Below are 13,612 nucleotides of genomic sequence, written 5' to 3'. Positions count from 1 at the left end.
AAAGCAGAATGGTGTTGACGCTGTTACTCAACAACCAGCGAAAGGTACTATACATATAGAGGCATATATCCTTCCTCGATATGTAGATAGGTTTACAGAAAGCGATTTATACTGAGAAAATTGTAGCCGTATTGTCTGGACACGTCAAAGTGGTGCGGGGGTCCGGTGGAGGAGTCGATCGTAGACACCAGAGACATCGCAAAGGAGAAAACGGGGGAGACCGATATGGACAGACATAGACTTTCCGAGGTCTTGACATGACTATTCGACAACAAGGCACTGCTAGTGCAAACTCGAGAAACAAAAACATTTGAACGATTCTCTTTGATGGAGCTTCGAGGAGAACTAATTATTGGCAAAGGTTGGACACGAAACTTATCCATGGGATGGTATTTGCAAATGAAGACAGGACAGGAGTCACCAGGGTTGTCGCTAGGTGGCTCGTTTTTTTCTCTGCTCTTTTTTTTTGTATTTCCTGAAATAAGTACAGACGGCCAAACGTATGAATTAGTATATCTAACGAGACTTAGCAGCTCGCGAGCGTGCTGGTGCGCTTTCAAGACGCGGCACCATCATCAAAACGTGATCATAGGGATGCGACTGCGCTGCTGGCGCTCTTGCGGTGGCTCTGGTTTACTTTGCTTCGCTATGGTCATGTCAACCACTATCGTATTTGTATGGCCTGCGTCTGCTGCCCTTAGGAAAACTCTAGCTGACTGTGGATAGCAATGGCTGCTGTTAGCGCCGCATCGAACTGCACACCTCAGCGCCTGCGGCCATTGGGGCCAGCCAGCCGTCACGATTAGTGATGGTAAACTGGAAAGGTGAAGACGTACGAGTGGGCAAGGAACGCGGAAACATTAAAGCGAGTACTTGAGCACTGCTCGCCTTGTACGGGGCCAAGGATGTCTGCCATCACCATCAGCGCCTTTAGAAGATCGCGGCAACAGCAGCTGCGAGCAATTCATAAGACAATAGGGCACAGTCGTCCGCAAAAGGCCACGATCACCATTAGTAACAGCAACGACTCTAGAGCTTGCTTTCTCTATTGCTGGGTAAAAAGAAACGCTTCGAGTTAGTCCAGAGTACTGTGATTGTCGTCTTGGCGCACTGCCTAGCCGAAAGGATCGGAAAGGCGCGGCCAGACAGGTTAGAGATAAGGCCGGCGCGGTGCCTGACTAACCCATGTTCATGGGTGTGTCAGTCCTTCCACTCCCTCCGCGCCGCAGAAAGCAGCAACAACAAAACTGCTATAGCAACGATAGCGGTCACTTACTTATATAACAGCGACGAGTAGAAAACAAGCTGTCCAGAAACGTATTTAACACCCACCGTCGCCGTGAATAGCAACGGCTACAGGCACACGAGGGGGCGCAACTATATATAGATATAAATTCAACGACTGGTCGCATTCAGTTGATGTGGTGTTAATATACGTGCGTTTTGTCTATATCTGGGGAGCGTCATTACAGAGTATAACATGGCATAGAATAGAAATCTTATATTTTGCACGGCAGGAAGGCATGATCGGATCCGTTCTCGGCAATAGAGGGCAGTGAGCGGGCTTGACGAGTCAGATTAATCTATATGACCTAACTAACGTAGCTAAAAGAATGATTACTTTCGGTTATTATGTTATCATTCGTTCATCATGTGAATGCAGGGATTCACTCTGTCAAATCAGTACACCATGCAGCTTCTGAGCAATTGTCAGTATGCGTTTTACCAAACTCATGATAATTGTCCAAAAAAGAAATCGATGAGAGACTCTCCCTCCCAACTCATATCAGGTAGAGGCGTGGTCTAGATGACCGTTGCATGGCTGCCGCCACAGAGCATATGACACATTCTGCTTCGATCACAGAGATGAAAGGCATTTTTTTTTCTCAAGGAAAGGCCAGATAAAGCTGTCGCGATTGCTAAGCTAGCCCCCTAATCAACTATTTATATGTGCGCTACAAATCTTCGTAGGCCTAACAACACATTGAGGCTACTTCATTATAGCTAAAGTTGTCAGTCGCAGCAGCGGCAGCAAAAAGGGTGAGTAGAACGCCGTCACATTCGGGTTTGTACCAGTTTATACGATGAAAAATATAAATAATTAGGAGCAAAAAAAAGTCGTTATTGGTTTTGGTCGCCTTTGGAAAGACGCTTCTGTTCTGTTTATTATAGGAAGGTTTTGTTCTGTAATATATACGCTCTGCGGCGTTTCAGCTGAGCGATCGGCCTAGCAGTGTGAGTTCTACTTTGAAGCCGTCTGCGTGCGTCTTGAATGTGTATAATGTAGACAAAAACCTTTATCATGAGTCGATTCATTGGCCCGATCGTTTCCGAGTTAAAGGACCGCAAGTCTTCCAATGATATACTGGGAAAGCGCTTGCCAAGCTTCTCTTCTATACATAAGACTCTTTGATCGATTCAGAATGAATGAATGAATGAATACAGGGCGGCTGGTGAACTTTTCTATTTTACATAGCATCGCTAGAATGGATCAATACTTGGTGGTCATAGATTGCATCGCATCGACTAGACACGACGTATTCGGCCTTTCATCAACGAACATTTCGGGGTCATTTGGTTGATGTGTGCCGTAACTACGTCAATTTACTATTAAGATAAATATCTCTTAAATATTGTGCACCATTCGTACAATTGGGAAATCGAAGGGTCAACCTAAGGTATGCAGACTGGTACAGATTAAGTACGAGCCGCTAAAAAGTATTATATCTTGTCATTGTATGAGCGCTTGTTCTTGATGACAGATCTAGTACGGTTGGAGGCAAATTAATCCAACAGCAATTACTTTGTTCTAGCTATTCCTAGAGATATGTGACAGGCACTACAACGATGGTTTTGAGTAGAGACACTGGATCGGTTACTTGGTGAGTTTCCCAGCCTGCTTGTGTTTCTTCGTTGAATCAGCTTCACTGGAACAGAGCACCATGCCGACCTAGCATAATTATCCCTTTTTTAATCGGCGAATCTATAGACGAAATTTCTTCGCACATGCTTATATTGTTCATGATTATATTATCTACGTAGATAAAATCAATATTCAACTGTAAAGCTTCGCATTGCCGGCTAATTTCACGTGACCAACGGTGGAAGTTAGAAGCGTCACTCTCCCCCTAACTTAGTTTACAAGGCCATTGCGTAAATGTCAGAACCATTTGCCCGGCTTGTTCAATATAGCTGTTACGTCAATATGGTGCTTCGGTATTAAGATGTAGAGCCATTGCTTAAGGACGTCTCATTCGACAGCCGTAGCTAGCTTGGTTATAGTTAGGTTGGCGTTCCGTTTGGCTTTTAGTAAAAAAAAAGAATGGTTGACCATAATAGCAGATCTTTCGCACACCGGAACGTCACACCGGAAGAATACATAGACGCAGCTTTTTCAAACAACTTTTAAGTGGGGTCATTTTGCTGCGAGGCTGACTTCTACGTATAGTGTCAATGTACGAACGGAACAATCTGATCAGCTAAAGTAAGTACTGGTCTTGATACAAAAAATGAAGTCTACGATGTGCAGCTCTAACAGCATGTCTCCTGGCAAACGGTAGCCAAATGTGAATTGCACGCCAACAAGGCTGCGAAGAACGAGCTTAGTTGACGCTTAAAGCTTCTCGAGCGGCCGCTCTGATACACAGTCTTATTTCGACTGACACTCGTGGCAACGGTTAGGGACTATGTTTTTCTTTTTTTTTTTCACAGCTAATTGAACTTCGACAGAGACTCACATAGGCGCTTGTCAGGCCGCGGGAATATATGGGTCAAATTGGCTTAATCAGACGACTGTACCATTCCTCTATAGAAGGAGCGTTCTAAATAGTATTCCTTGCAAGACTGTACACAATAACTGTTTCAATCAAACTCAAACTATAGAAAGAATCCATTAATGCGACTCTATCGAATCCCGTGGCAGTTATACTCTGCTCATATTATGACAAAAATAACTGACGGTTAACGTAAACACCAGTCAACACTGACAGCGTTCACTTGACCTACTGCTGCATATTATTATTAAACATATACTGATTTTCCAGAAAGTCAATTTACGTTATGCCCTTTACAGCGACGATCCACTCAGGTTTTAGTGATAATTTTGGGTGATCGCATTCGCTTGAAACATGAGGTTCGTATGTCAGGGTCTGCCCAGGTACTGCCCAGGTATTACATTTTCCACTACCAGATCTATAGTGTTCAAGCCCAATGAAATTAGGATCCCTTTTGGGGACTGCCTTTGGATTATGTTAGGATTTTTACCTTAAACGTTAGGTTGATTTGATTAACTTGAACGATAAGACTTGATGGAGCATACGTTTGTAGAAACGGCTTATGTAGAAAAAAAATTATGATTTAATGCTTTTTATTTTTTACTGTGATCCGCATTCCGTTTACGCATTCTAGTTGCGATCAGGAGTGAATGTTTCAGAACAGCTAGCATGATTATTATACTGTACATTATTAAGTATACTATAGTACATATATAGTCACCTGGATTGCTTTTACGGCTCGTAAGTAATTTGCTAGCTATATTTATGCATAAATTTTTTATCTTAACCATAAAGAAACAAATTATACGTTTAGAGATTCCAAGGACTAAAAAGGCAAAAACGCTTCAAGAGGCACATAACGATAATTAATATTTCCTTATTATTATATCTACATTATTAATCTAAGTTTTGACTCCTTCAGTCGTTGTTAGTGAAATACGAAAAATGTCTTTATCGAAAATTGTATGATCACTGGCGCTGACATAAACCGCCAGCCCCATGTACACTTATAAATTCGGCAAAATTCGGTGCCTCCAACATAAAGACATTAAGCAATAGTTAATTTTCGTTCACATTTCGAAACTCCTGCTCCGCCATATTCGGTTCTTGGTTTTACCTTCTAGCTTTCTTTGGGTACGCAGGATAGCAGATGAACGTGGTCCCTTTTATGTAAACAGTTCGTCAAGTCTTCATTTATTCTGAGAGTCCTATATGTACGACAACGACATGTAAGTACTCTGCAGCATACAGAAAGAGAGAGAGAGGGAGAGGGAAAGCTAAAGGTAGATATAGAGACAGAGATAGAACGTCGTGTACTCGCAGGACGGGAGTTACTTTTTTTCATTTTATCTATTGCGTTACTACTTAAACACGCACTTGTTTACTTCAACGGGCTACTTAATTTACCTCCATAACTAAAGCGGACTACTAATTTTCCATTTCAGCCGAAAGCCCCATTAAATCAGGTGACACGCAGATAGGTAATGATAAAGATAGACAGATCTACACAGACGGAGGTACCCGCTATTGGTTCAGTTCCGAACGTATATGATAATCGTGTTCTATTGTTTTTGCTTATCTCTTAGCGACATCGACGAGGTTCCAATTGTTCCAGTGTCGTAGGTCAAGTCAAAAGCCAGACTGAGTGAGGACAAGGTGCCCATTAGCGCTAGTTTCCTTATAAACAGATAAGAGCCAGCTGCTACGACAGCTGCTTGTGTCGTTTGTGATACTGGTTGTAGCACGAGCACTAATGCTAACAGCAGCATTAGCGGTACGCCGCCTAAACAACAACAATAGGCGAAATCAGTAAGTAAATGTTGACAATACCGCCGACTGCCTGCACCGTCAGCTTTGAATGATAGCTGCTATAACCTGCCCTGGTCTGATGATGCCGGTAATCATTAGAGCCAGTTCCATCAGTCTCAATTCACCAGCGTCTTCCTACTGAAACCATCCAACAACTAATCATAGTAGTGACAGGCGGAAATCGTATAGAAAAGCTCGTGTAGATAGCAAATATCGTTATGATTGAACTTTTTTGAGCATGAACCCCCTTGCTACCGAACAACATGTCAACTTATCCCCAAGAGGAAGTTTCCCCTTAACTTGCATATATCGCTTAATTTAGTTCCTCTTGTTAGTTGTGGCTCAGCTGTTATTCAACCGGACCTCCTTTCCATTATTGCTTGTTCATTTTGAAATTTTCGTGTCGCATCTCTTCTTACCTTTTAAGCATAGGCGGCCGCAACGTGTCCTTTTTCGTAAACAGGCTCTCTCAAGTAGGATGTGTACAGTGACTTACATACGGGCAGTGTAACAAATCACCAATGCTAATTTCACAGTAATCCTCAGTATTTGGACTGCAGGTCCAACAGCATGCCGCTGTCGCGCCTTGAGCAACGAGCTTCACGTACGCAAATGGGACCAGAACCGTCTGTTTGTGCATTCACCCATGCAGCGACGACAATAACTAAAACAGATCTTCGCGTGCGTCGTCGTGCGAGTATATGCAGCCGGTGTACAGCCGCATTCAGAAGTAGCTACTCCGGCGCAATCTGCTGAGATTGTTGCTGCGCTTAGTTTCAACACGATACAACATAACACCGTTCACATCGTCCCGTTGAGTACGACAGGTAGTAACCTATATGCATATACAGATATATAATCCTGGATAATCTATGCGTAACAGCGTAATCTTCAGTAGGATCGAACAACGGGACCCTGGAGGGAACACAGCTGACTTGCAGACACAAATACACAAAAATACGCACATACACACACACAGCTTTCTGTTTCGCTATGCCCTAGAGAGCAATTCATAGAAGCTGAGTAAACGTCCAACAAACCAATGAACAAAAACGGCCATTTCAGTTAAATCAACTGCACTAATCAGCAGCATCTGCGGGTCGCAATCCGAGTAGGCGGATGGTCAACAGTATTTGGACCGGGCCAGGACAGACGCCCAAACAATAGGACCAATAACAGGAGCAGATGCGACGGGACGATACCGAAGTGCTCTGAACTTTCGTAGAGATATTGTGGCGGTGAATACTTGTTGATGCTCTGTCTTCCACGACGCCCCCTGGTTCGCTCTGGTTGGCAGGACGACACTGCGACTGCTGTTGTTTCTGGTACTGCAACTTTTGCGGCCACTGTGTCGACTACTATAGCAATTTTTATCATGCAATTGCTGCGCGATTGGTGTGGGACCTTCGGAGATACCTTACACACGCAGACAACAGACAGACATCACGAACGACACCGTCGCTTGTTCGTTTGCTTTAGCCGCCACTGCGATCACCACTGCGTTGCCCTCTGCCAACGCCGACTGGCAGGCCGCCGCCGCCGCCGTCATTACTGTCGCTGCCGCGCCGTGATTGTGGTGCAGTAGTAACAGCCCGTCATCGGTACCGTAGCCGTCGTCAACTCGTTGCGCTTGCTTCTATCGCTGCCGCTGTTGGTCGTCACTCATACGCACACGCAAATTGGACGGTGAGCAGGCATTAGCACTGGCGCCGGCGCGCCTCTGCTATCAGCAAACCGCTGCCGCGTCTGCTGACGCTGCCGTTACCGCCACCGCCACCGCCGCCAGTGCTACTGTACTTCGAGCGGACAGCGCATGCGTCCAGCATACACAACACAATGTTCACACACATCGTGGCAGAGAAGACGATAAACGACAGCAGCAGCAGCAGCAGCAGCGATCGAATGTGCTTCCGTCTAATGGGCAGTGCTGACCGACTGCAACAGCCACCAGCCGCACTGATCGGCGTCGCTAGGTAACAAAAGCTAGGAACAAGCGCTACCAGTTGGCGACTGGCTACGTGCGTAGATATAACATATGAGCCAGATAGCTAATAAGCCACAGCTGCTGCGCAACAATTGCAGCACGACCGACAAATCATCGGCCGTCAGCAATAGAAACAACAGCGCCATGGCGCGGGAAGATTGAAAGTTGCTACAGGATGGTGTCGCCATGGTGGCAGTGCATCTGATTGAAAATCACTAGGTCAATAACTCTGACATTTATAACAGCCACAATAAATTCGAGCAGAAGCAAGATAACTAATGACTTTTGATACGCGTTTTCAGCATCGATAATGATATATTACACAATGTACGCTACGTGTATTCAGTTTTATTGGTGCCATGGACAGCAAATCGCAAAGAGGGATTCAATTTTACTTCCTCGATGTAAGATCAAAGTACGGCGAACAGGAGCGAGGGATAAGCTGTTATATGGGAATTTTAATAAAGGAAAATGGGTGGTAGCAGACTCTCTGAATTCATCAGACGTGTGTTTGTGAGGCCACGTGCTCAATGGAACTTGTCTTGCTATATGTCGTCTGCTGAGCAAATCTCTAAAAATCCGTTTAACTTGCTATACTTTTGTGCATCTCCTTGAAATTCAAGTGAAAATCAAGTATAACGACAAAATAAACAGATCAGTTCGATTTTCTACCCCCCAAAGTTTAAAGTAACCCCAAGGCGTATTTTCCAGAGCAAAAGCAAATTGTGTTTTTAAAAGTTATTACATTTAGTCATATTAAACAAGCTTGTCTTTTACGAAGAAACAGTAGTGATCAGGTTACCATAGCGTACCGTCAAGCGTAGGCAATATCACCTATCAATGTATCATATTCTGAACTGTCACAAACATAAATCATGGTCGATCATGGACGATTTTTTGTATCACAATTACCGTTGGATGTGCCAATGTCATGGATCATTCACAATTCCGATTTCTCAGCACCTTAATAGGTTAAGCAACCTGAGAACCTGTCATAGACGAACAATGATCCTTTTTTGCAAAACTGATTGCAATCACATACAGCTTTTTAGGAGGGTCAACATTTTTCCTCGAGTTTTATTAGATGATTGACATTTTCCAATACGATCTTTAATATTTATATACCCTGGCATGTATAGCCTTATTTTGCGGCGAGTTTATAACGAGCTGAATTTATATGTTTTTCGAAACAAATAAATTGATGCAAGGCTCCATTAGCTTACAAGGCCGAATGGTCCCTAATCAAGACACTGTATTGGGATTACATATAATGTCCTGAAGTTGCCTCTGCTGTCCAAGGATCTGCGTTGTTACCTTAAGCCCCTAGCATAAGAAACCTATAAGGCTAATGTTAGAACTTTGAAGCGAAAATTTTCCGGTATCAATAAGAAACGACTAATGGAAAGAAGCGAATTTACTAAACTGAAATGTCATGATCTACTTCACCGTATGCGAGGTTTTCCGTAGACTCAAGAGCGAACAGGGCTCTCACGAGGCTGACGACAGGTGCAAATGCTCCACAAGCAGGGAAAATCCGCTTTGTCTTTCCATGTTTAATATTTGTGAGAAGTTACTCGAACTACTAAAAGTTTTACAAACTTAACAAAAATCACATAATCCATATGAAACAAAGTATTTTATTGTGTCGTTAGCTTGTGTATATATAAAGTGTATGAATAAGGTTTAACTGATATTTACTGTAATGTTTGCCCTGTGAATCTAACTAGCTTACAAGCGTATATAATTGACGCCATTTAACTTCCTCTAAAGGATATTGAACACAGTATGTTCGGCTGACCAGCGAAGGCACATTAGTCTTACGATGTGTCAGTTCTACAAGTACGAACATCTTTCTAAAGCACTACGTGTGGACCAAAGTTGCTGTACCATCCCTTTACTCGACTATCTAGCGCATGTATAAATCTTTTTTTCACAGGTTTTTCTGTAAAAAACATAGCCTTCAGATTTCTCTCTCTCTTTTGATTGGTAAGTTAAGCTCTTCGAAGGCGTAGATAGGGTGTGTTTTTAGAAACCTACCCAGTCAATCCCGCTTAATCAAGTGGTTGACTGTCTTAAGTAAGTTTTAAGTAAGGCAAGTGAAGCCTCGTGAACTCCTGTAGTCGTGGTCATTGGCCGAGAGGTTAGAACAACGGCTTCGGGGCTTGTTTCTCCGCTAAGGATCGAGTTCTGTCAGCTGCCTGAAATTTTTGCATCAAATACTCGTTGATTCCCTAAGTAAATTTGCTTAAGTGATATTTATATTATTAATTTATTTTATATATATATATATATATCTTAATATAATATATTAATATAATATAATTAATTAATATATTATATTAAGAAATATTTATACAATAAATATTGCTCAGTTTGTGATGCACTGGTTACAGTAAATATATGAAAATATTTAGCAATGAAGAGGCGCGGACATATATATCCTACGGTATCACAGTATACATCTCTTTTATCCAGTTAATAAATTCTATATATGCACGTGAAATGATCTAGAACATCTAAAAATGCAAATTAACGCGCTACGGTCGTACGCTCTCTCGGGCCTTTCACTTAGGTTAGAACAATAACCAGAAGAATAATCAGGGAAAAGCTTGAAGGCAAGTAATACGATAAGATATGATTCTTCTAGATCTGGGAACATCGAACCGCCATTATTAAATCGCGGCAGCCCTAATGAAGTCGCACGCAGAAGTCGCTGAAGGGCGCATGTAACCCTTTATTTAAGAACAAATGAGTCATCTGTTCCATATTTACAAAATATGTACTTCATCGCCCTAATCGAAGTTGTCCTCGTTGAAGCGTTGTTTGATAGTTTTTCCGGGTCTTCAAAATGCTTTTAACATTTAATTGTCGGGACAGCCAAAGTTTTTTTTACTATATCATCGATCCTGTTCCCTGCAGACTTTTCGTTACTATTGGCTACAGCGCTAGATCAGGTTAATATGGGAATCGAGACGCACATATTTTTTTTTTGCATTTGACAATTTGGCAGACAGTTAGTCTACGGTGTCACTTATGTTTACAATCCATCGGCACCTTTTACCGAAGCAGTAGAAATGGTAAGACTATGCGTCACAAGGCCTGCCGAATACTAAAGGTATTGATGTTAATGGGACAACAACAACGTCGTAATAATGAATGAAGTAAATGAAGAAAATGGAAACCTGATGTCCTCGTCAGCCCGGCGAAGCAATAACTCATATTGTTACCGAAAGAGTATTTAAGATTATCGCTACTTTTTAAAGAACTGATGTCAATCGACAATGTGCTGCTTGTTACCTATGGTGAATGGAAATAAATACAACATTGATTGCCATGGCACAGACCGAATGTATCTGTTGACTAATGAAGACTGGGAGTCCCGCACGACTATTCATTTTAAATCAAAAGCTATTTAGGCACAAAATGGCCAATACTGGCTACAGAACCCGTAACGCGATTTGGCTTCATCCCAAAAACGCGTGCATCAAAAAGTCGATCCGAATGCGGGTAGCATGGTTGCGGCACTCTGACTTCTGCTGTGTGCGAAACGTGTATGATAATAAGGCCTACATATTATTTGAAACTTCAACGTTGATCGTCTGTAAAGCCCGTTTCAGCTTTAAATCGTGATGGAAGTATATATTTGACTTTTCAATTCTTCAATGTTCTAGCTAATACTAGGCCTGGTTTTGCCTGCCCTTCCTTGGCCGTCGCATTCGCACTGCACCATCGATCCCCTTTCATTGGTAGATCAATCAGTTACTCACAAGCCGGAGCTATCGAACCAGATATTGTGCGTTAAGCAATTCTACGACGGCCTAAAATGAGCAAAACGCACTAACGGCATACGCTTGCGTCCTTCACACTCGGCACAAACAGCTAAATATATTCCATAAATGTAGTCTGAAACATGAAGAAAAGTAAATACGTACTTTGTCATGAGGATAATGTTTGGAAAGTATTGGCGAATCTTTTCTTCAGATGTTCCTTTCTCGTTTTAGCTGTCCACTTCCTCTACTTCAATATATTTGGAAGCGCTGCTTGCTTTTCCTTAAGCTTATTTGTAATTTGATTGTCCAGCGAACGACATTTTACCTTCAATTTCAAATGTCAAGGATAAATGAAAAAAGGCATTTTGATACCTGCTCCATTTCGTCCTTTGCATAAGTCAAAAAGCCTCCGGGCAGCTCAGGATATTGATGTCACGCACGACGTCGACGCCATGCCTAAACGGACTGTTCCAAAGTGGAATGTGGTTTGTTAACTATTTGGGACCTGAACTTTAGTCGACCATCCAGGGTCAATATAGGCTGCTTAGTGGTAAGCTTGAAAGAAGGTAACCGGCAACCAACTGCTAAATTGGCCGAGGAGACGAGTTCCTGTCTTCAGTTACTCGATAAAATTCACTTAAAAAATCAGGAGCCTGAGTGCCTTATCGATTGAATGAAAAACTCTAAGAACCACCGCTTCTATCCAGTTTTCAACGTCTTGTCCTGCGCCAAGCAACATACGGCCTTAGTAAAAAATCCTACGAAGATTTTGTACGGATCAATCTATTCGCCTACATAATGCAGAAAAAATGAGTACCGGCGGGAGTTAAGTCGGAAATAACTATGGCTTGCATTTGATGGGAACTTGCTTGAGAAAAAGAGAAACGATCTACAAGAATATGTGTAAGCCCAGTTGCTACATCGACGAAATAAGCCTGTTAGACTAATAAGGCTAAGCTGTTTTCCATTCATGAGAATGCTGAACAAATAATGGCAAACGTTATTAAAATCGCCCTGCAAAAGCCTGAATAAAAGCCTTCTCGCATCTACTATACTCTTCAAATTTCGCGCCGATGGACTGCCGCCTTTACCAATCATGTGCGTGTGAAATTTCTTATATTACGTTTTGCAATAAATCCTGGACCTCAAAAACTGGATGGGCAAATTTTTCAAAGCTGGGCTTGAGAATTCCTAACGAGACTGATCAAACACGGATCAAGGTTGAAAACTAAATGAAGCGTCACAGAGAGTGACTTTGCTATGTTACGCTTTTTAAGCAAGACATCTGAACTTAAACGTACCCCCATTATATATATATATATATACTTGCATGCACAAAATACATTATCCATGCTTTATCCTCATTGTATGGCTGTGTTACATAGCTTTCCATTTTAGAATGTGTCCACAAAGTTCGTTAATGGCCTCCGTATTCTTCACATACAGAAAGACTTATGGTTATTTCAGAATGATCAACTGTAGTTGATTAAACATTGACATTCCAGTTGGAAAAGTTCAAGACGTCTGCATGTACATGTGGAAGTCATGCAAGCCGATTAGTGGAGATACGAAGATATCAGGAAAAACGCAGCGATCTAGATAGTCTCTTTGGTACACCTACACAATTAACGTAAAGTATTGGTTCGGTTCCTATCAGTTCATTGGCGACGATACAACTGCTTAATGTCTGTCCGCTCTGTCACCTAAGCTCAGCAACCTCACACACAACTCAATAACCTGTTGAATCCAATTCTACCTGTTAGTATAGCTCTATTTCGATAGAACAGTATGGTTGAAAGTGAATTATGTATAGCATGACGCTGCCTTACTCGTCGTCGCCGTGCTTCTGGACCTAGTTTATAATTGCACTTGTAAGAATGCATGCCAGTGTTTGCCCTTATTTCATCGAGGTCCGTTAAGCGATAGCTCTGTGCGGCAGGTTAAGAGTATACGCATTTTTAAAAATTTTTTTTTTCACACGTTTTAATTCACACGATTTGTCTCTCCCTTTTCCATTTACTCTCTGCCAATCCAGGCATATTCATGGATTCGTGTCTCTGTACCCTATCCCGTCGTGTACCTGCAGATGTGGGCCTACCACACAGCGATTGCAGTTCGTCAACGCTCTTATGTTTCTGTTCAGTTAGATCATAAGAGGCCCTGGAAGATTGTGTCTGATTAGAGGCGATCAAGTGGAGCAAAGCGTAGTTTACAGTGCCAAAAGTATGCATCCATTCGTTTCCAGCCTTATCATCTTTACCGTCCATTGGTCATTT

The 13,612-nt window shown here is 42.3% G+C and overlaps 1 protein-coding gene and 1 long non-coding RNA gene across 2 annotated transcripts in view; both read right to left on the bottom strand.

Moving 5' to 3' along the window:
- Nucleotides 1–7,464, bottom strand: part of Ask1 (apoptotic signal-regulating kinase 1) — a 57,277-nt gene extending 49,813 nt beyond the window's left edge. Inside the window, exon 1 of the mRNA XM_022796523.2 lies at nt 6,002–7,464. Coding sequence (XP_022652258.1) covers nt 6,002–6,012 — 11 coding nt within the window. The 5' untranslated portion in view covers nt 6,013–7,464. The remainder of the gene's footprint in view (nt 1–6,001) is intronic.
- A 1,719-nt stretch (nt 7,465–9,183) lies between these two features.
- Nucleotides 9,184–11,714, bottom strand: LOC147756428 (uncharacterized). Its single transcript, XR_015322630.1, has 2 exons — nt 11,499–11,714; nt 9,184–9,764 (listed from the first exon to the last, which is right to left on the bottom strand). It is a non-coding gene; the product is annotated as an uncharacterized LOC147756428 (long non-coding RNA).
- Between the last annotated feature and the right edge of the window lie 1,898 nt (nt 11,715–13,612).

The sequence above is a fragment of the Varroa destructor genome, unplaced genomic scaffold, assembly GCF_002443255.2.
Source record: "Varroa destructor unplaced genomic scaffold, Vdes_3.0 BEIS01000003.1, whole genome shotgun sequence".
Taxonomy (NCBI): Eukaryota; Metazoa; Arthropoda; class Arachnida; order Mesostigmata; family Varroidae; genus Varroa; species Varroa destructor.
The sequence above is the reverse complement of the archived record's forward strand: the minus strand, read 5'-3'. Positions and strand labels throughout refer to the sequence as shown.